This window comes from Hyla sarda, chromosome 11, assembly GCF_029499605.1.
Source record: "Hyla sarda isolate aHylSar1 chromosome 11, aHylSar1.hap1, whole genome shotgun sequence".
NCBI classification, from domain to species: Eukaryota; Metazoa; Chordata; class Amphibia; order Anura; family Hylidae; genus Hyla; species Hyla sarda.
The window spans coordinates 29,077,777-29,100,579 of record NC_079199.1 but is presented as its reverse complement, the minus strand read 5'-3'; the positions used below and the strand labels follow the sequence as shown (position 1 = coordinate 29,100,579).

At 43.3% G+C, this 22,803-nt stretch overlaps 1 protein-coding gene across 2 annotated transcripts in view; it reads right to left on the bottom strand.

The window, feature by feature from the left end:
* The window catches only part of UBR1 (ubiquitin protein ligase E3 component n-recognin 1), a 117,380-nt gene that overhangs the window by 15,118 nt on the left and 79,459 nt on the right, over positions 1–22,803 (bottom strand). For both annotated transcript variants that reach the window (XM_056547108.1, XM_056547109.1), the window contains exons 26-37: positions 21,206–21,305; positions 17,037–17,146; positions 14,510–14,596; positions 12,908–13,083; positions 10,438–10,643; positions 8,384–8,477; positions 6,853–7,005; positions 5,757–5,854; positions 3,801–3,891; positions 1,861–2,009; positions 1,719–1,774; positions 408–504 (exon numbers count right to left, since the gene is read on the bottom strand). In XM_056547108.1, coding sequence (XP_056403083.1) covers positions 408–504; positions 1,719–1,774; positions 1,861–2,009; positions 3,801–3,891; positions 5,757–5,854; positions 6,853–7,005; positions 8,384–8,477; positions 10,438–10,643; positions 12,908–13,083; positions 14,510–14,596; positions 17,037–17,146; positions 21,206–21,305 — 1,417 coding nt within the window. The remainder of the gene's footprint in view (positions 1–407; positions 505–1,718; positions 1,775–1,860; positions 2,010–3,800; positions 3,892–5,756; positions 5,855–6,852; positions 7,006–8,383; positions 8,478–10,437; positions 10,644–12,907; positions 13,084–14,509; positions 14,597–17,036; positions 17,147–21,205; positions 21,306–22,803) is intronic.

Here is a 22,803-nt window from a genome sequence, read left to right as displayed (position 1 = left end):
ATGCTTAAAGGGGTACTCCACCCCTAGACATCTTATCCCCTATCCAAAGGATAGGGGATAAGATGTCTGTTCACAAGGGTCCTGCCGCTGGGACCTCCGCGAACTTGGCTGCGGCACCCCAGACGTCGGGTGCACGGAGCAAACTTCGCTTCGTGCTGGATGACTGGCGATGCGGGGCAGAGGCTCGTGAAGTCATTGCCACGCCCCCTCACTGCAATTCTATGGGAGGGGGCGTGACGACCGCCACGTCCCCTCCCATAGATATGCATTGAGGGGGCGTGGCCATGACATCACAGGCGTGTCGCGGTGTCAAGATGTCTAGGGAAGGAGTACCCCTTTAAAATAATAGCTGATAAAAGGTCTATAACTCGATATAGCTTGGTATACACAGAAAAAAAAGAACGTACCTGCTAATAACTGGACAAGATGGCTCTGTATTGTAGTTTGAGGACAGGTGACTCTTTGTGCTTCAGCAAATTTCACTAAGGCTTTAAGACCAGCATGCTGCCAGAAGCAAATAAGGTAAATAAGTACTAAATGTACTTAATAAATAAGTACTAAAAATGTATAAACTAAAAAACCGCCACAGAAAAGTACAGAAACAGTTACTTACAGTATTAATTCGGGATATGTATCTAAATACTATACAAAATATTAAAAAGGAAAAAAAAAAAAGAACTCCGTTGCTTGGCTTGAATCGCAAAGCTGGCACCACCAAAACCAGGTTCAACCGACTGTTCTCTTATGCAGTGTTTTTCAAACAGTGTGGCTCCAGCTGTTGCAAAACTACAACTCTTAGCATGCCCGGACAGCCTTTGGCTGTCCGGACATGCTGGGAGTTGTAGTTTTGCAACAGCTGGAGACACACTGTTTGAAAACCACTGTTCTTATGTTAATGGAGCGTTCAGCACTTTAGTCTTAAGTAAAAAAAAAATGTGTGCAATCTTAAATTTTAATCACTGTTTTAGACAAAGTTGCGTCATGGTTGTCCTGTGTAAAAATTAAGTATAATTTTTATATATGGCTGTCACAAAAGTGGGAGCACAGTAGCTGTTCAGGATGTGCACCGTCTATTTTTTATTTTAATTTAATAATTAATAATAATTAATATAATTTAATATTTACTAATAAAATGTTTTATTTTCATTTAATAATTAATAAAAATATAATTTTATATTTAATAATGTATATATATATATATATATATATATATACACACACAAACACTGTATGTATATATATATATATTTAATATAAAGATATATAATATAATAAAAAATAATATTTTTATTATTTATTTTGTGGATGACAGCAATATATTGCACAGATTTTGTTTTAGAGGTTTGGAGAGTACTAGGTCTTGTTACTGTGGATGCCTGAAACTTTTTGTACTTTGATCTTTTATGTGTACATTGTTTTTACATGTACTGACCTGTCAGAGGTCAAAAGGACACTTTTCTTAGGTGAATGGAGGCCTATAAATACATTTGGCAAGGTGTATACGCCAAAGTTAGCAAAATACTTAAATGTGAACATAGCCTTAGTTAGATTCAGTCCAAATAAAAGAGGTCATAACCTAAGTCACGCCAGCATAAGCCAAGGTAGAAAAGCTTCTTAAACATTGATGCTCTAAGATAAAGCTCTTAAGAGACAGGAAGCATTGAGAAGCCGCTGTCTAATGTCTACTCACTTAACCCCATCTTTTCTTTGACTCTTACCTGCCTATTCTGCAAGGAACCAAACAAAGGTTTGTTTTCATCCCTCAGTAAACTCTCTGGAACAAAACAAAGTGCATTGTAACACACACACTAAATTATGGTCTGTCTATTATTGGTGAATAGGTTGTTATTACAGATGTACCTATAGACTGTATTGTAAACGCACACGTATTCCAGGTCATCATTGGCAGACGTGGATCACTTTCATTAGGTGGGAGATTCAGGCCTATGCAGTACACGGTGTTGGCAAAATGGCCCAGTATTTCTTTTGTGTTAGCAGAATACTTTGGTCTAGAAAAATGTAAGCAAGACTGTGAGAGGGTCATAGATTTTAGAAAGAAAGCTTAAAGGAGAACTCCAGCCAAATGAAATTGCCTTAATATAACTGCACATGATAAAGTTATATAACTTGGCAATGTGAAGTGATCTTTACCCTGTTTCTTTCCAGGCAGGAAGTCAAGGAGATCTTATCATACTGATGACAAGTGTCTACGGTAGACAACACATCACACTCCCTTCTCCCCTGCTCAGAGAGCTGACAGCTTGAGTGTGCTGTGTTTGTCACTGATTGGCTGGAAGGCACACACCCCGCTCACTCTCACATCAGCGCCTCCCTGCAGCTCACACAGGAAACAAGCCCAGTGTGTGGAGTTTTTTTCTGAATTAACAGGATATTCAAAGGCTGTTTATGGGGGCTATGGGGGTCTGATTTTGAAACAAAATCAGCTGGGATTCCTTGTGGAGTCATGGTGAGCTTATATACAATTTATTTAAGTCGTTTTTTTTTTTCTTCCACTTTTGGCTGGATATCTCCTCTAACCTTCTCTAAATTAAAAAAAAATAACAGCATTGCAAATTATATTTTCTTACTGTATATACTCGAGTATAAGCAGAGTTTTTAGCACTATTTTTCCTGCTGAAAACGCCCCCCTCGGCTTATACTCGAGTGAACTCTCCTCCTGTCAATCCCTTCATCAGTGGTCTTCAACCTGCGGACCTCCAGATGTTGCAAAACTACAACTCCCAGCATGCCCGGACTAGTGACGTTGCCTTGACGACGACGCACAGGGACGTTCATGCGCAACGTCCCTGTGCGTCGTCGTCAAGGCAACGTCACTAGTCCGGGGCCGGGCTTGAAGCGCGGAGAAGAGGCCCCCCCCCCGGTGAAAATGGACAGCCCGCAACGACTAATCCTCCCCACCGGACGGTCCCTGCAGCATAGATGGCCCGAACCAGCTCACCCTAACTTCCTGCCGAGGGGAGGTGAGTACAAAACAAAAGGGGGGGCTGGATGATGACGAAGGCCGCAGTGGTCTTCAACCTGCGGACCTCCAGAGGTTTCAAAACTACAACACCCAGCATGCCCAGACATGCTGGGACTTGTAGTTTTGCAACATCTGGAGGTCCGCAGGTTGAAGACCACAGATGAAGGGATTGACAGGCGGTGATGATGAAGGGGGGGGGATGATGACGGGGGTCTGGATGATGACATGGGGGGATGATGTATTTCCCACCCTAGGCTTATAGTCGAGTCAATAACTTTTCCTGGGTTTTTGGGGTAAAATTAGGGGCCACGGCTTATATTCGTGTCATCTTATACTCGATTATATACTGTATCTAAAGTATAAGCTCTGAAAACATGCAAAAAAGGTTTATTGAAATGATCACATGAATGATCAGTCTGCAAATATGTCTTGGTCAGTAGGTCTAGGACTTCATGCCCAACAGAACAGTCATGTTCAGTGCATCCATGGGCGAGGAATACATAAATTCTTTAAAAACCAAACACTGAGAAACATATCAAAGCCTGTAGCTGTAGTTTTCAAAACTAGTTGCTCACAGGAACTTCATTTGTACAAAGGATAGTATTGAAATCTTTAAGCATGGGTTCAGGTAAAGTTTTATATGTACAGTTGTTTGGAGACCTTCATAACTTTCCATGGACATAAACATTGTTATCTGTCCATCTTTTAGAGAGGACATTTCTGACTTCTGACAAAATATGCTTCTGAAAGGCCCAATCGTGGAAATGATCAATGCACAGATGCATTAACAATCAGAAAATGGTTTTGAAACACTTACGGTTGCTGCACTCCAAAACTCAAGATGGATCTAAATTCATAGCTTTGACCATCTTCTGTTTTAAGAAATTCAGGTGATAATGACTTTTCTTCTATTGGGAAATATGAATTCGTCAGAATTTACATTCATAAACCACAACTTGCAAAGAGTTTTTTTCAAACTTAATAGCTGAATTCTACTTGCTACCTTGAGTTAAAAATGTTGCACTGTGTTTTAATCTACAATCCTCATTCTTTTATTCATTTTCACGTCCCAGTTTGTGGCCTGCTCCTAGTTTCAGACTTTTGTAATAAATGGTGTCCTCCTTGAAAAACATCTTGGATGTGAGGTCTGACAATCAACAATTATTTATTATTTTATCCCTGGAGAGAGATATTCAGCGCTGAGCCCAGCACTGACTAACGGCCCTGTATACTCTTGTGAAGGCAAATACACCTGCAGTGTGTCCTGTGTCTCTATTATTAGCAAGTGGACAGTAGTGCTGCTAAAACCTAAACCTGCTACATACAAGAGCCGTTAGTCAGCGCTGAATATCTCCCTCCATGAATGGAGGGGGCCTGGCGTCACGAAGGGGGTGATGTGACGTCACAACCACTGCCGCCAGAAGCTGGCTTTCGGTCAGAAAGCCGGGTGCTGTGCAGAGAGCTGGGATCCCCTGTGATCAGACATCTTACTCCCTATCCTTTTGATAGGGGATAGGATGCCTAGCAGTGGATCAGAAAGATCACCCGAAACAGACCACGCTTTTTTCCCCACACTCAGGAAGATAGATTACCAGATCAAGTACTTACAGAATCAACAGCAGCTACTGTAAATAAAAGGACATTTTTCATCTAGACCGCTTAGAAATTTGCATCATTTTGTAATCAGAAAACAAACGAACAATTAAAAAAAATATATAATTGCAAAAATCTCCAAGTTGTCCATATTTGTTTCTCTGAAAAACACAAACAAAACCCTGATGTACTTGTATGGGTGACCTGTGCATCATCTGCATGGGCTAGTTCGCACAGATATTTGTATATTATTTAGATTTAACAGGACCTGTGCTTGTGTGATCTGACAATGATCTTCACACTTTAATGGCTGGAATCAGAGATAACTCCATCCCTGCACAATAAAAAATAATAATAAAATAAAAAAAATCTCTGCCACAAACCTTTTTTTTTTAAAAAAAAAAATTTTTTGTGCAAAGGAGTTTAATATGCATATATATTGTGTTACTAATGTTGTAACATAGTTGTATCTGTTGGTTCCAAAGATAATTTTTTAAACCTGCATGGTTTGGTTACATTAACCCTTCAGATATAATAGTGCCTTCACTGCTGTTATATAGCACCTGAGAATCCCCCACATGGTGTACAGCTATTTTTCATTCTCTCCATTTCAGGGGCAGGTGGGAACTCCTTCGTCCGCTCAAGGAGTGACATCACCACCACCGGCGTAATTTTAGACCAATTTAGGGGAAAAACATATATTGTTCATCAATGGAAATTTATTATAAATTTACCAAGATTAGCTTTTCTCTTAAATATAGGCTGTAGAATTTATCTTTCATATATATTTCTGGGCAAATTTGAACCATGTTTATAGATTAGATGTCAGGAGCCATGATAAATAAGACACTTAAAAAGTAGAAAAATATAATAAAACATAGAAAAGATAAAAGCATCCCGGCAGGATAAAATGCCGTTAGGATAAAACATTTTCAGAGAAGGGATAAGATGAGAAAGAGCAGAAAGAACTGAAATAAGAATATGTAAAAGAACAAGATAATAAAAAATAAAAAATACTGTTCATAGAATAAATATAGGTAGAAGAAGAAGCAAATGTGTATTGCTTCTATCTAGGTAGCATGGAGGACAGTCTATTTGCAAAAAAATTTTTTTAAAACTCTGTGAACTAAAGTAATTTAAATATTCAAACAACTACATTTAAAAAAATTAAAACAAAAACCTTTTGAGATTTTCAGATTGTACCCAGATATCCTGGTCCCAACAACATCCAACCAGCGAGACAATGTTAGCACTTCTCCCAATGATTCAGCATCCGCACTGCAGAGAAGAGTATATACAGTAACACAGCAGAAAAAGACTCATTAGAGACATGTATTTTTGTTTTTTTTGGCATGTGCATAAATCACTAAACTAGTGCTGAGAGCACATGCAATTTTAATAGTAAGTGGTACACGTTTGTTTTGACAACTTTCCATATGACCATGGAAAATAAGAGAAATGCGGCTCAATCGTGAACAAACTGAGCGGTAAACTGCATTCTTAAAGGGGTACTCCGCTGCACCATCGTGCAGAACATTTTGATCCGAACGCTTGGAGTGGGCGGCAGCGGTCATGACGTCACGACCACGCCCCTCGTGATGTCACACCACGTCACGAGGAGCGTGGTCGTGACATCATCACCCCCGCCGCCGGCACCCAGCGTTCTTTAGAGATTGCAGGGGTCCCAGATGTGGGCCCCCCCGATCAGACATCTTGCCCCCTATCCTTTCGATAGGAGATAAGATGTCTAGGGATGGAGTACCCCTTTAAGGGGAATGTGCCATCAGAAATTCATCTGTTTTAATCAAGTTTTTACGTTAACTTTATTTTTTTGGTAATGTTTTTCTAATTTTTCATATTACTAACTATATGTTATTATAATCCTGAAATCTTGCAGTTTCCATTCTGCCCAATAGGCCACTTCAGCTTCTGTACAGATTATTGCCCAGCAGTGTCCTCCTTGTCACAGACAGAGAACAGTGAAAATGACACAAGTACATAGAAAACAGAGGTACACACAATAGCTGTTGCTCACAGATTAGCCTCCCTTGACCTCTGAAAAGTTCACCGAACAAGCCCAGACAATTTTCCCATTCTTAGTGGGACAGCTTCAGTTTATTGTTATCTAGGTGATACGTTTATTTTTAGTATTAGGCAATATTAGTAAATCTACCCCGTTGTACATTTATTATAATATACTATTAAATGCAGTGCACAGAGTCTATAATACTAAAGAAATAAAACTATCACAGGTTAGGTATGAATTGCGTAATCACCTGTTTACTTGTTCTGCCACAACTGGGATGATAGGAATAACAGAGTTGCAGCGACACTTGCATAAAGGGCATAAATATTCTCCACTGCCAAGGTCATAAATCAGATCCACATGGAGACGCTGTTGTATGTTCAACTGCATAGCCTCAAAAAACCTGGAGGTATTAGATAACCAGAATAAACGCACAAAACTACAAATGAGACATGAAAGCAAAGTCACTTTTGCACATTTGCTTTTTTTCCAATGTTTGGGGAGCGACATTGTCAGTATTTTTTGCAAAGCTTCTTTATTAAAAACTCCTACTAGTACTATGGATGGTGCTGAGCCTGTGAATAGCACACAGTTTAGGCTGTTAAGATGAATAGGGGCCTGATTGTTGGCCCAAAGAGGATCCAACGTCACCATAATCTCTGTTAAAATCTCCCTCACTCTGTCCCCCCTTTCATTGAACTTGCACAGTAAAGCCATGTGTACTTGCTTCTGCTTCATCGGCTCGCTGTGAATGAACTGGAAGGTGAGAGAAAGAGTGATGGGAATTTTAGGAAATGGATGCTTTGCCCATGACGGGTGGCAGCGTTGAACCATCTCAGCCAGTGTCTGGATGAGCGGCCACTTACTTTTGTTGAGACAGAGCCCAGGATTGGGCACCGGTAGAGGAAAACCAAGGTACTGGTTACCTTTAAAGGGGTACTCTGCCCCTAGATATCTTATCCTCTATCCACAGGATAGGGGATAGGATGTCTGCTCACGGGGGTTCTGCTGCTGGGGACCCCCGCAACCTCGACTGTGGCACCCCAGACATCCAGTGCACGGAGCGAACTTTGCTCCGTGCCGGATTATTCGTTATGCGGGGCGGAGGCTCGTGACGTCACGGCCATGCCCCCTCAATGCAAGTCTGTGGGAGGGGGCGTGACGGCAGTCACGCCCCCTCCCATAGACTTGCATTGAGGGGGCGTGGCTGTGACGTCATGAGCGGGCGCTACACCCGACACTCTAAACAAATGCCGGATACCGCAGGAAGATTGCGGGGGTCCCCAGCAGCGGGATCAGACATCTTATCCCCTATCCTTTGGATAGGGGATAAGATGTCTTGGGCCGGAGCACCCCTTTAAAGTATATCTAAACCTATGTAGCAAGCCATTCTATATATATATGATAATATGGCATTATTAACATAATAGGCTCCATATAGATTAAGGTCACTATGGAATCTTATGGGTATGTTCACACTGCAGAATTCCCACAGAATTCCGTGAGCAAAATTCCGCAAGTGGAATTTGGCACAGTGAACGTTAGCATCAGTGTGAATGGGTCTTCCGCGAGACCCGTTCACACTGCGGAATTTTTGCGGCGGACAATTCCGCCATTGAAATTGTTCTGTGCAAAGCAAGAGGTGACGGCGCAGTGCCGCGCAGTCCTACCACCGCCGCCTACTAGGCTGGAACTCCGCTCGCTGAATTCCGCGAGTGGAGATTCAACGACATATCCGTAGTGTTAACATACCCTAAAATATTGTAAAGTTAGACACTTACTTCTGCCAACATGTCACATGCATCACATGACCACAGCTTCCGGTATGGGTTCCACAAGACAAATCGGGGCTTGTAAATAGTGGATTCACTGTTTCTGACAAAACATTCAGAATAATAAATTGTAGAACATAGTACTGAACACTGTGCAGTATGCAATGACCAAGAATTCAATATTCTCTCAGAAATAACATTCACATCAACAATAGTCAACATTAAGCAATATAATGCAATTCTCCTATAAGACTATGTTCACATTTATTAAGCTTTGCAAGATATTATAGATGGACGCCCCTTGAAAGATACCAAGGGAGCCTAAGAGACCACCCAGTGATGGATAATACGGTCATTGGGTTCTGTAGTGGTGAGCTGCACACAGCGCCTTCATCTGGGAAACAGACAATTCATTTGGCTACAAATTATAAACCTAATGAAAACAACTCATGTCTATATGCCTTATTTGTTTGTACTGACATCGAAAAGAAGAGTTCCTCACCTCTTTGACCCAAAAGGATTCAGGCTGTCCTCACAGGGCCAACATGGCAAATTCAGCTGTTTGCCTGGTCACCCAAGGGCAGTGGTCTCAAACTGCGTCCCTCCAGATGTTGCTAAACTTCAATTCCCAGCATGCCCGGGCAGCCGTTGGCTTTAGCCAACGGCTGTCCGGGCATGCTGGGAATTGAAGTTTTGCAACATCTGGAGGGACGCAGTTTGAGACCACTGCCCAAGGAGCTGATTTTTTAAGGTTTCGTGTCATCACAGACTATAGTTATAAACTACTCTTAACTGCGTAGCTCTATTATACGTTCCAGATCTGTGTAGGAGAATCATTTCAGAGTCTCTGACTCCACATCTGACTTTACGCGCAAGCAACACTATTTTTTTCTGGTAACTCAATAGGATCAGTTGGGCTCCATTGGTGTTCATTATGAGATAGATCCAACATTACACTGTTTTCTGTTCCTATGTTGAATGTATGTGAGCAGAGCCTAACATTGAGCTATCCAGTAACACTGCTGGAATCTAAACTAGACTATGTTCTAACTATGTAACGTCTGGCTCTGGCCGAACACGAAGAGTTAAATGACTCTAGTTGGGCTGGAGCTGCTTGGAGCTCACCTGTTTTGTCTGGGTGTGGTTTTTAGCTCTGCTACCTATGGGTACGTTCACACTACGGAATTGATGCAGAATTTCCAGGCGGAATTCCGCCGGCGCAATTCTGCCGGCGCAATTCCTCGGTGTGAACTTTAACATTAGTCTCTGCGAGACCCGTTCACACTGCGGAATTTCAGCGGCGGACATTTCCGCCGCTGAAAGTGTTCCGCGCAAAGAAAGAACATGTTCATTCTTTGTGCGGAATCCGCGAGCGGACCATACCTGTCAATGGTGACGGCTCAGTGCCCAGCGGCCCTAGCGCCGAAGTATTCGGCCAGGCAGAATTCAGCGAGCGGAGATTTCGCAGTGTGAACGAGCCCTGTCAGAGAGGTGTATCCCTGATCACCTGCCTATATAAGCTAGGAGCAGTCTGCATTGCCTGTGAAAGGTTATACCTTAGCTGACACCTCCTGCTTACTGTATACCGGCTTGTTTATTGATCTTTGGCTTTTTCCTTGACTCTTCTCTTGCTCTGCTTTCCTGTACTCCTCTATTTCCTGATACAAACCTCGGCTGACATTGATTTGACCATGTGTGCGTCTTAGTGTGTTCGTTTGTGTGTCTCCAGCTGTTTCCCGACTCCTACTGTTTTTGTATTTTATTATTTTGACAACGCTGCCCCAGCACTTAGCAGAGAGGGTTTGTCATCATGGTTGACGATCCGTCACTTAGGGCGGATAGGCAATAGGTAGGGACAGTGGCTGTGGGTGAGTTAGGGCTTCACTGTTCCCTGCCCATACGTGACAAACTATATGCAGAATGCACATGGAAAATCACAAGCAAGCTACAGTGCAAATAAAAGGAGTTTTCCAAATCCCACTTACATAGAGTGCAAAAAAAAAAAAAAATCTACACTGTTTTTTTCTGTAAAACATGCGTGTTTATATTGTGTGTATACATACCTCCTGAGTGTATCATAGGTATTCCTCGGGACTGGGACAGGGTGGTGGATTTTTGCACGCTGGCAGTTAGCACCATTGTAGGTCTGTCTAGTCTCACTTCTTGCTCCTCCTGGCAAAGGATGCATGTTAGAACTTCTTTTTCAGGCACAGATGGCCCACGCTTGGGACCCAAAGAGATCTTGGGACCTCCAGCAACTAATAATAAGCTAAACAGAACAATTAATACTGAATACATTACAGATACTAGACATATTAAAATATGCAGCATTTGCAATCTGTAAAGCAAACCTGCTGTTATAGATTGTGTTCACTGGAAAAGTTTCTTGTCCTCTTTTCATCACATTTCATGAATCTTTTGGTTTATTCTGTTGGAGATGACCACCACATCCTTACCTTAAAGTCAAAAGTCAAACCAGAGGTGCCAACCAAAACTGTTTTAACTTCCTCACTCACCTTGCCGCATTCATAATCATTCGCAAACTCAGTTCCTTGTGTCCGGGGCTTCTGGATTCAGGTGATGTGATGTCACATGGCCAGTCATTGAATCAGCAGCTGAGGTGGGACATCGCTGCAGCCGCTGACTGAATGAGTGGCTGAGTGACCTCACATCCTCCAAATCCGGAGGCATCAAACTTAAGGAATAAGGAAGATAAGAGAGGGTTGTTGTCTTTTTTTTTTTCTGGCTTCCTTCCCAAGCGGATTTTACATAGAGTTAATTCACCGGAGTACCCCTTTAACACAAAAACATGCAATCAAGTGCTCTGTGCTAAAGAGCACCCCATTTTAACCTCCCTGGCGGTATGATTCTGTCTGGAAATGTGTACCAAAAGCGGTACAATTTTTTTTAACTGAATTTCACATCTCCCTCCGCCCATTTCACATCTCCCCCGTCACATTCTCCTCCCTCCTTGTCACATTCTCCCCCCTCCTTGTCACATTCTTCCCCCCTTGTCACATCCCCCCTTCATGTCACATTCCCCTCCCCCCCTGTCACATCCCCCCTTCATGTCACATTCCCCTCCCCCCCTGTCACATTCCCCCCCCAGTCACATTCCCCCCCTTGTCACATTCCCCCCCTTGTCACATTCCCCCCCTTGTCACATTCCCCCCCTTGTCACATTCCCCCCCTGTCACATTCCCCCCCTGTCACATTCCCCCCCTGTCACATTCCCCCCCTGTCACATTCCCCCCTGTCACATTCCCCCCCTGTCACATTCCCCCCTGTCACATTCCCCCCTGTCACATTCCCCCCCTGTCACATTCCCCCCCTGTCACATTCCCCCCCTGTCACATTCCCCCCCTGTCACATTCCCCCCCCCCCTGTCACATTCCCCCCCCCTGTCACATTCCCCCCCCCTGTCACATTCCCCCCTTGTCACATTCATCTCCCCTTCTCACCTTCTTGTCCTGCAGCAGAATACACTGGGTTTGCCGGCAGATTTCAAACCTAGTGTATTTGCTGCAGAACAAGCCCTTTCCCCTTCAGCCAATCACAGGCTTTACACCACTGCGGCCTGTGATTGGCTGAAAAGTGAAAGGTCCTAGAAGATGAATAGTGAAGAGAGGACACCCCGGACCGCACGGAGGGGAACGGCATCTGCAGGGACCGGGACTAGGTGAGCAAATTTTTATTTTATTTTACTACTTCTTCCTTTTACACTTAGCTCAGTGTTTTTCTACCAGGGGGCCTCCAGCTGTTGTGAAACTACTACTCCCAGCATGCCCGGATAGCCTTTGGCTGTACGGGCATGCTGAGAGATGTAGTTTTGCAACAGCTGGAGGCCCCCTGGTAGGGAAACACTGACTTTTAGTATTTTTCTTTACCTTCCCTGGCCGGCCCCCGCAACGGGAGCCGACCAGAGCAGATAATCGCATGTTTTCCCGGGGGGCCGCATCGCTATATTGCATTGCTTTTGCGATATATCGTGCAGCCCGGCCGGGAACTCTGCAATTCTACCCCGAGCGTGACTCGGGGTTACCGATCCTGGCAGGGAAAATTAACCCCGAGTCACGCTCGGGATTACAGCTCAGGAGGTTAAACAATAAATTTGTATAGAAGGAGAAATGTAGTCAGCTCTCCTGGCGTGACCCACCGTCTCATGGGCAGGTGTGGACCTCACCAAAAGGTACAAACTGGGGAAAGAAATGGTAGTCCGGCAAAGCAAGACATGCATTTATTTTGTTAATAGCATGCAGTACAGCAGGTAAGCATAGGGATGACGCGTTTCGGCCAGAGGCACCAGGCCTTACTCATACCCCAGGTGCCTCTGGCCGAAAAACATGTCACCACTGTGCATAACTGCTGTACTGCATGCTATTAACACAATAAATGCACGCCTTGCTTTGAGCTGCTGCGCTGGACTGACATTTCTTTCTCCAATAAATTTGTATATGTAAAGTAGTCTTGTAAACTAACAGATGTAATGTAAAAATTCAGGGTGTTCAAGCTAATTAAAATGTAATATCTTACGTCTCCTCAGTGGGAGGGGAAGGCGTCTGTACTTCCTGAGCGGTGTCGTATAAGAGTTTGTTTGTTTCGATAAAATTCTTTTGCATAGCAGACATCTGTGCCATGATCTTCTGGCGGTGAAGTCTTGCTGCCTCTGCCTTCCGTTTTCTTTTTTCTTTGTCTTGGGAATTTTGTCCCTAATAGCAGATAAAAAACAGGTTACTCACATTTGCAAAAAACATTTGGCACAGCAGACTTCGAGGGCTTCAGATTGAATATGGAGAGAGACAAGTCCACGCTGAGTGGTACATGTTTCACACATGTTCACACAGCAGAATGTCAGTGCAGAATTTCGACTGAATATTTAGCGCAGACATTCCGCTGCAGCAGAGTACCATTGATTTCAATGGAATTGTGCAGCACTGCTCACACGATTCAAGCTTCTGCAAAAAGAATAGATTTGTGGATTTCGCTTGGAAATGTATTGCCGCCTATTAGGCTGCGTATTTCCGAGCGGTCCTAGAGCCCGCCGCAATATTCAAAAGTGCGGAATGCCCGCACGTGTTTTCCATGCGGACATTCCGCATATTTTATGTCATTTGAACTTGGCCTTAAGATAGCCTCCGCAAGCTGATAGCCCAGAGTTAAAGTGGTATTCCGGCTTTATACATCGTTATGCCCCCTCCCATAGTCATGAAAGGAGGGGGCATGGCATGACGTCACTAGGGGTCGTGGCCGTGACTTCACATCGCCGTCTCGGAGCCAGCACCCGGCACAGAATCGTGTGGGTTCCCAGCAGCGGGACCCCTGTGATCCCCTATCCTTTGGATTGTGGATAAGATGTATAAAGCCAGAATAACTGTCCTTCCTCTATGCTCAGTATGAAGATCGGCCGGGAGATTAACATTACAGAGACCCCTTAAAGGGGTTATCAGGGAAAAAACTTTTTTTTTATATATCAACTGGCTCCAGAAAGTTAAACAGATTTGTAAATTACTTCTATTAAAAAATCTTAACTTCAGAAGCTCATAAGTACTGAAAGGATTAAGGTTGTTCTTTTCTGTCTAAGTGCTCTCTGATGACACGTGTCTCAGTTTAGAAGAGGTTTGCTATGGGCATTTGCTTCAAAACTGGGCGTTTCCCGAGACACGTGTCATCAGAGAGCACTTAGACAGAAAAGAACAACCTTAACTTCAGAAGCTCATAAGTACTGAAAGAATTAAGTTTTTTTAATAGAAGTAATTTACAAATCTGTTTAACTTTCTGGAGCCAGTTGATAGGGAAAATTAAAGGGGTTATCCAGTAAAAAAAAAATTTTTTTATATGTGGTTGCTCTTCTAGAGAATTAAGCACTTGCTGCCAGGTTCCTCCTTAGACTGAAGGTGATAGCTTGGGTTATAGCAGTGGTTCACCCTGTTTTTTTAGAGATCCTAACACCACAAACAGGACTGTCCAAAGGAACACATGCCATTTCATTTCTTCCATCCCATTTACCTCAATTTACCTAATACCTAAATAAAATGATGACCTCCTTTACCATGACCTCCCCTTCCAAGATGGCTGTAGCTACAATCGCTCGAATAAAATGATGGTACAGGATATAATTCATCTTTCTCTGCTTACCTCATCCGCTTTACCAACATCACCTGATAACATAGCGATTGCCGTCTGACTAGATTTCTCACGAAGTCTTTTCACAGATTCCAACAACTAGAATAAAAAATGTCCATTGAAATCACTGGAAAAATTGCATTAATAAAAACCCCTTGGAGGCTTTTGAAAAATTAAAGCCACAACTTCTAACAAAACACATTTGCTTTGGAGAATTTGGCATTTAATATTTTTTTTTAAATATTTTTTTTTATAAAAGTAGTAATATAGTAATATTGTTATGTCTGTCCTTTCGATCGCTAATCCTGTAGGCCAGTGGTTTCCAAACTGTGGCCCTACAGAGGTTGCAAAACTACAACTCCCAGCATGCCCGGACAGCCATTGGCTGTCCGGGCATGCTGGGAGTTGTAGTTTTGCAACTTCTGGAGGGCTGTCCGGGCATGCTGGGAGTTGTAGTTTTGCAACATCTGGAGGGCTGTCAGGGCATGCTGGGAGTTGTAATTTTGCAACATCTGGAGGGCTGTCCGGGCATGCTGGGAGTTGTAGTTTTGCAACATCTGGAGGGCTGTCCGGGCATGCTGGGAGTTGTAGTTTTGCAACATCTGGAGGGCTGTCCGGGCATGCTGGGAGTTGTAGTTTTGCAACATCTGGAGGGCTGTCCAGGCATGCTGGGAGTTGTAGTTTTGCAAAATCTGGAGGGCCACAGTTTGGAGACCACAGTTGTAGATGATTAATAAAAAAATTTAGAGAAATGCCTTTTGAGTAAAAAGGTGTTAATAATTGAAAAATATCAGAACCCTAGTCCTGTTTTGAACAAATATTTCTGGCCAGTATTTCAGTGGCTCCTCCAATAAATTCTGTGCACTTGTATAATGGAGTTTAAAGGGGTTATCCAGGAAAAAAAACTTTTATTTATATATCAACTGGCTTCAGAAAGTTAAACAGATTTGTAAATTACTTCTATTAAAAAATCTTAATCCTTTCAGTACTTATGAGCTTCTGAAGTTAAGGTTGTTCTTTTTTGTCTAAGTGCTCTCTGATGACACGTGTCTCGGGAAACGCCCAGTTTAGAAGATATTTACTATGGGGATTTGCTTCTAAACTGGGTGTTTCCCGAGACACGTGTCATCAGAGTGCACTTAGACAGAAAAGAACAACATTAACTTCAGAAGCTCATAAGTACTGAAAGGATTAAGATTTTTTTATAGAAGTAATTTACAAATCTGTTTAACTTTCTGGAGCCAGTTGATATATAAAAAAAAGGTTTTTCCTGGAATACCCCTTTAAATACACATCAGGCTCATGAGATTGAGTTATATACAGTAATGAGTAACTTTGCATGTATGACCAGAACGGCAAACAAAGGCCTTTAAATGTACCAACAAAGATAAAACCTTTAGCTATATTATTACTTAAAGTATGTGCACACGGGCAAAAGAAGCATCATTTGTGACATAGGAAATGCTCTAAAAAAGCTGTTACTACTTTTCAGTGTGGTTAAAGGGGAACTCGGGTGGAAGCAAGTAGTAAACAAATATTTTCAAACCAACTGGTGCCTGAAAGTTAAACAGATTTGTAAATTACTTCTATTAAAAAAATTAATCCTTCCAGTACTTATTAGCTGCTGTATAAAACAGAGACATTTGTGAATTTATTTTCTGTCTGACAACAGTGCTTGCTGCTGACACCTCTGTCTGTGTCAGGAACTGTCCAGATTAGAATTATATTGCCATAGAAAACCTCTCCTGCTCTGGACAGTTCCTGATGTGGACACAGAGGTGTGAGCAGAGAGCACTGTTGTCACTCTGGAAAGAACTTCACTAATTTCTCTGTAGTATATCTGTAGTAAACAGCAGCTGATAAGTACTAGAAGGGTTAAGATTTTGAAATAGAAGTAATTTACAAATCTGTTTAACTTTCTTGCACCAGTTGATTTGAAAAATGTTTTTCCACTGGAGTTCCCCTTCCAGTACTCCACCGGAAAACATCTAATCCCCTATTGCCGCTGGGGACCCCCGCGATCTCCCCTGTAGCACCCCAGTCATCCGGTGCATGGAGCGAATTCTACTCCGTGCTGAATGACTGGCAACCACAGCTGCCACGCCCCCTCCATCCATGTCTATGGGAGGAGGCGTGACTGCTACATACTTGCCGTCACGTCCCCTCCCATAGACATGAATGGAGGGGGCGTGGGGTGACTTCACAAACACGGAAGCTCCAAGCTTCCGTGTTCCCGATGCCGCCGCTGCCGGCCTGGAGATCGTGTGGGTACTTTGGATAAGAGGGGATAAGATGCTTTCAGGTGGAGTACCCCTTTAAGTAAAATCCCTTGAAATCAATGGTAGATTCAGGACTAATGCCCCCACCACCACAATATTGCCTGTGGCTCAGTGAGAGCCGCAGTACTGCACACAGAGTGAATCCGATTATCTAGTGGAAAATTTTAAATGTAGAAAAATACCAAATACATATGTCCTGTTGATCGATCATAATCTAATCATCAATTGAGCATTAGACCTGCCATAGCAACTGTCCTTACCTGCCATACCCAGCTTATCATATCTTTCTGGGCCTCGAGTTGTTGTACTCCTTTAAGCTTCTCCAGCATGGTCACAAGGCTTGAAGAATTCACATCTGCACTTCCAATCCCTACTTATAAGAATACACGTGTTCACAATGTGGACATACAAATATGGCAAAAGAATAATCAATAGATCAATATTTTACTAAATAAGAGGGATTTTAGCTTAAAGGGGTACTCCGGCGCTTACATATCTTATCCCCTATCCAAAGGATAGGGGATAAGATGCCTGATTGTGGGGGTCCCGGTGCTGGGGACCCCCGTGATTTTGCATACAGCACCCCAGTTAAAATCAGTCCCCGGAGCATGTTCGCTCCGGGTCTGATTACCGGCGACCACAGGGCCGACAGTGGTCACGCTCCCTCCCATAGGCTTGCATTGAGGGGCTGAGCATGACGTCACACGGGGGCGGAGGCGTGACGTCATACGCCGCCGGCCCCGTGATGGACAGTAATCAGACCCGGAGCGAACATGCTCCGGGGACTGATTTTAACTGGGGTGCTGCGTGCAAGATCACGGGGGTCCCCAGCGGCGGGACCCCAACGATCAGGCATCTTATCCCCTATCCTTTGGATAGGGGATAAGATGTCTAAGCACCAGAGTACCCCTTTAAATATATGATCTCCTGCTCATGTGGGAGCCATGTTATTTACCTGCTATATTAGGGTGCGTTCACACTGCGGAATTCCACGAGTAGAATTCCGTGCAGTGAACGTTACCATCAGTGTAAACGGGTCTTCCCCGAGACCATTTCACACTGTGGAATTTCAGCGGCGGAGAATTCCGCCGATTAAATTGTTCTGCGCAACATGTTCATTCTTTGCATGGTGACGGCGCAGTGCCCTGCGGTCCTACCGTCGAAGTCCGCTTGCCAGAATTCCGCAGTGTAACATATTGCGCAAATTGCAATACCAATGAGGGATGAGTCTCCATTTTATAGTGATAAATGTAAAGAGCTGAAAACCTGCTAGCGTGTTTCCTCCGGAAATGCATTGTACAGATTGCATCATTATATCATACACAAAACTAGGGCCATAAAACTGTGAAATACTGTATAAAAAGGGGGAATTTATGAAAGTCTGAGCCTGATACAAGTCGGCCAAACATTTGGTGACTTATTGCCGATTTGCCCTGACAACAAGTGGGCAGAGCTTTGCGAAGAGGGGATGTAGTTTAGCGTAAAAGGGGTGTGAAAAACCGGTCTTAGTGAATTCCCTCCACTGCATTTTTCTACTTTTCAAGTCTAAAGTTTTGCTCAGAATTATGTTTGGTACAAGGAATCAAATGCAAATTTTGTGAATTCTCTATAGTTTTATTGGAAAAATAAACATGAATATAGGTATGTTCACCAAGGTTTAGCTGATGTTGTACCAGTAACAAACATGGCCATAGAAAAGTGACATCTATGATCTATGTAAGGGCTCGTTCACACAGCCGTCTGCCTTTGTTAATAAACGCCCGTTCTGCAATCCCTTTGATCATTTTTAAACAGGTTGCAAATGGTTGTAAAATAATCTCATTGATGTCAATGGGATTTATTTTTACAATCCTTTATTACCCGTTTGCACACTTTTGCTTCCTGTTCCGTTTTTTTTGACAGGAGAAAAGCTGGTGCATGCATTATTTTTTCTCCCGTCAAAAATAACGGGATAGAAATGGATATTATAAATTTAACATTGAAGTCTATGGCAAACGGATGAACCTTTAAGGTCATCTGTTTGCCCCCGGTTTATAATATCCATCTCTGAACCGTTATTACTTCTGAGCATGCTCAGAAGAGGTGACATGAGCAGACTCCTGTAGTGCTGAGGGAGTACTACTACTCCCATCATGGAACAGACTCTTTTCCATGATGGGAGTAGTAGTTCCCCCCCCCCTCGCTGTAGGTGTCTGCTGGCAGCTGGGGAGGCTACATTAGTGTTTGTACTACTACCCCCATCATGGAACAGAGTCTGTTCCATGTTGGGGGTAGTAGTACAGGGGATAAGTGATTAATCACACCGGGTCTCACTTCTGAGACCCGATGCAATCAGCAGTTATAAAGCATGGGAGCAGGCGGCATGCTCCGCTCCTCTGCAATGTATATACTACTGTGTAAACTTTTATTGTTAAATCCCCCTCCGGGAGCCCTGAATGGCTGGCACCCTGAATGGCTGGCATGATGGGTGATTAAAGTGTATTCTACCCCACGAGTGTGTCCAGCGCCTGTTGATGTCCGCCGCTGCCCTGGAGGCTCCTTGGCTTTTTGTCTATCTGTTCTGAGGTGGACCGGCTGCCGGCATACTTTTACACAAGCCTTTTTCCATTGTTACACTTGGCGTGTGTAACATCCTGGGTGAGCATTGCATTTACCTCTGTTCACCCTTGTATTTTTAAGTAGTAATGCGCTAGGTTGCGCCCTCTCTATTCCTTTGCTGATTCAGGGCTCCCGGCGGGGTTTTTAAACCACTACTTTGTCCCCCAAATTTATGTCCCCATGCATATTTATAATAATTAATTGGCCCCAGTGTGTTTATAATAATTCATTGGCCCCAGTGTGTTTATAATAATTCATTGGCCCCAGTGTGTTTATAATAATTCATTGGCCCCAGTATGTTTATAATAATTCATTGGCCCCAGTGTGCTTATTCCCTCTCCCGCTGCCTGCTCCTCATCTTCTTGGAGCAGGGTAGCAGCGGGACATGTCAAGAAGACATGTCTATTCTCTGCTGCTCATTTCCGTACCCGATGGAGATGAGCAGCAGAGAATAGACATGTCTCGGCGGTATGCTGATTGCGCTAGGATCAGGGCAGCAACGGGGACATGTCGGTGATCTGCGGTGAATGAATGAAGCCTACATGCGGTACATGTCGGCTTCATTAATTCATTTATTCACCGCTGCCAGTTCCCGACATGTCCTGCTGCTGCCCTGCTCCAAGAAGATGAGGAGCAGGTAGCGGGAGGGGGAATAATCACGCTGGGGGGTGGGGGTAATAAGGATAAACACACTGGGGCCAATGAATTATTATAAACACACTGGGGCCAATGAATTATTATAAACACACTGGGGCCAATGAATTATTATAAATACACTGGGGCCAATGAATTATTATAAACACACTGGGGCCAATGAATTATTATAAATACACTGGGGCCAATGAATTATTATAAACACACTGGGGCCAATGAATTATTATAAATACACTGGGGCCAATGAATTATTATAAATACACTGGGGCCAATGAATTATTATAAGCACACTGGGGCCAATGAATTACTATAAATACACTGGGGCCAATGAATTATTATAAACACACTGGGGCCAATGAATTATTATGAACACACTGGGGCCAATGAATTTTTATAAACACACTGGGGCCAATGAATTATTATAAATACACTGGGGCCAATGAATTATAATAAATACACAGGGGCCAATTAATTACTATAAATACACAGGGGACAATGAATTATTATAAACACACTGGGGCCAATGAATTATTATAAATACACTGGGGCCAATGAATTATTATAAACACACTGGGGCCAATGAATTATTATAAACACACTGGGGCCAATGAATTATTATAAACACATTGGGACCAATGAATAATTATAAACACACTGGGGCCAATTAATTATTATAAATATGTATGGGGGCATACATTTGGGGATTTGTGGGGGGGGGATTTAAAAATGAAAGTTTACACAGTAGTATATACATAGCAGAGGAGTGGAGCATGCCGCCTGCACCCCTGCTTTCTAACTGCTGATCGCATCGGGTCTCCAAAGTGAGACCTGGTGCGATCAATCCCTTATCCCCTGTACTACTACCCCCAACATGGAACAGACTCTGTTCCATGATGGGGGTAATAGTACAAACACTAATGTAGCCTCCCCAGCCACCTGCAGCCAGGGAACTACCTACTCCCATCATGGAAAGGAGTCTGTTCCATGATGGGAGTAGTAGTAGTCCCGGCTGCGGATGCCACTTAATAGCATCCCTTTGCATCAGTTTGCATCCGTTATTAGAATGGTCCATTTAGGAGGCCAAAACGGAGAAAATATGAACGGGGGACAATGGCCATGTGAACGTAACCTAACAAACACACAGCTGAAGACAGAGCCGGAAACATACTTTACTTACGTGATGCCTTATGATAGAAATCAAATGTTACTTCTTCCTCAGCTGCCTTCTGTAGCTGATATTTTTCTTCTATCAAACCCAGAGCTATAATGTGAAGTGCCTATGATGACATAACAATAGCAGTAATACAGTATTTGCTTCAGTAAATGGGAATGTTTATCTCCAGCACATCCAATAATTGGTTACAAATCAATGGCATTGCCTATCCAGTTAGGACATTAAAGATTCCTTATCTGTGCTATAAAAAAAATTCAGTGTCAAGACAATATAACAAAAAATGTAGAATCTCTTTTGTATAGCTACTTTATATAGTTTTACTACTTCATGAAAAGAGGAAGCTGGGACAATGACATTGTCTTTTAATATACTGAATGAGAAAAGCCTTAAAGGGGTACTCCGCTGCTCCATCATTCGGAACATTTTGTTCCAAACGCTTGGAGTGGGCGGTGGGGGTCGTGATGTCATGACCACGCCCCTTGTGACATCACACTCCCTCAATGCAAGTCTATGGGAGGGCCGGGGAGGCAGCATTCTTGCCTCCCCGCCTCTCCCATAGAACTGTATGGGTGCTAATGCCGGGGCCCTGTTTGGGAGATAGAGTGTGCGGGGGAGGGGTTTGTCCCAGCGGTCGGACTCACTAACCTGTGGATAGGAATAAGTGTTTTCCGCTGCAGTTGTCCTTTAAGGCATGATAGCATATCACAAAGTCTGATTGGTGGGGGTCTGACCTCTTGGTATCCAGATGAGGATGCATGGGTTGCCTTGCTTATTTAGAGCTGTACCCTCTACATAATTTTGCCATGTGCCGCAGGGGGTTGGGCATTGCTGTGCAGGGAAAACTTGTGATAGCCTATTCAAGCAATATGCCACCACTTTGTAAGACAATATGCCACCACTTTGTAAGACAATATGCCACCACTTTGTAAGACAAGAAACCCCATTTAAATACCACAATAGTCTACAATGTTCAAGTAAATGATTACGTATGTGCTGTAGAAGTATCCAATGTACTCCATACAAGCTGATCTTAGCTTTGGATCAACTCTTCTCTGCTGCTCTCTGGCAGTGCTCACACACCTGTGAGATCAGGTTCAGGACGGCAACGATACAGAACTGGAGTATGGAAGTGACTTTATGGCCATAACCTTCAGTCACTCCCAAAACCGAGACCCAAACTCCAGTCTTATGTCACTGAGGCAAGAATCCTGAGTGATACATACTTCCCATCCACCATTTTACCAGCGGCTTTCTTACGGTACATACTAAACTGCACTCTTACTGTTAGATACCCACTACTCTTAGAAGGAAGGGTGGATCAAGATTGATGAAGGCTACATCTCAAGACTGTGTCATATGAAGTGAGGCCAAGTGCAACCGGCTATACAAATCAAAAAACATTGGTAAGATGTCCCTGATATCACCAGGATTAAGCCCAAATGTTCAACCATGCTTGCCCCTAGGAAAGTCTGATGGAAGTACATGTGCAACTCCCCCTTCAACAAGAGAGTAACAAATGACGATAGTACAGAAGAAGAAGCCGGCACTCACCACGCGGCAGAATCACAAATCTTTCATCTTCAATATCAGTGCATGATATA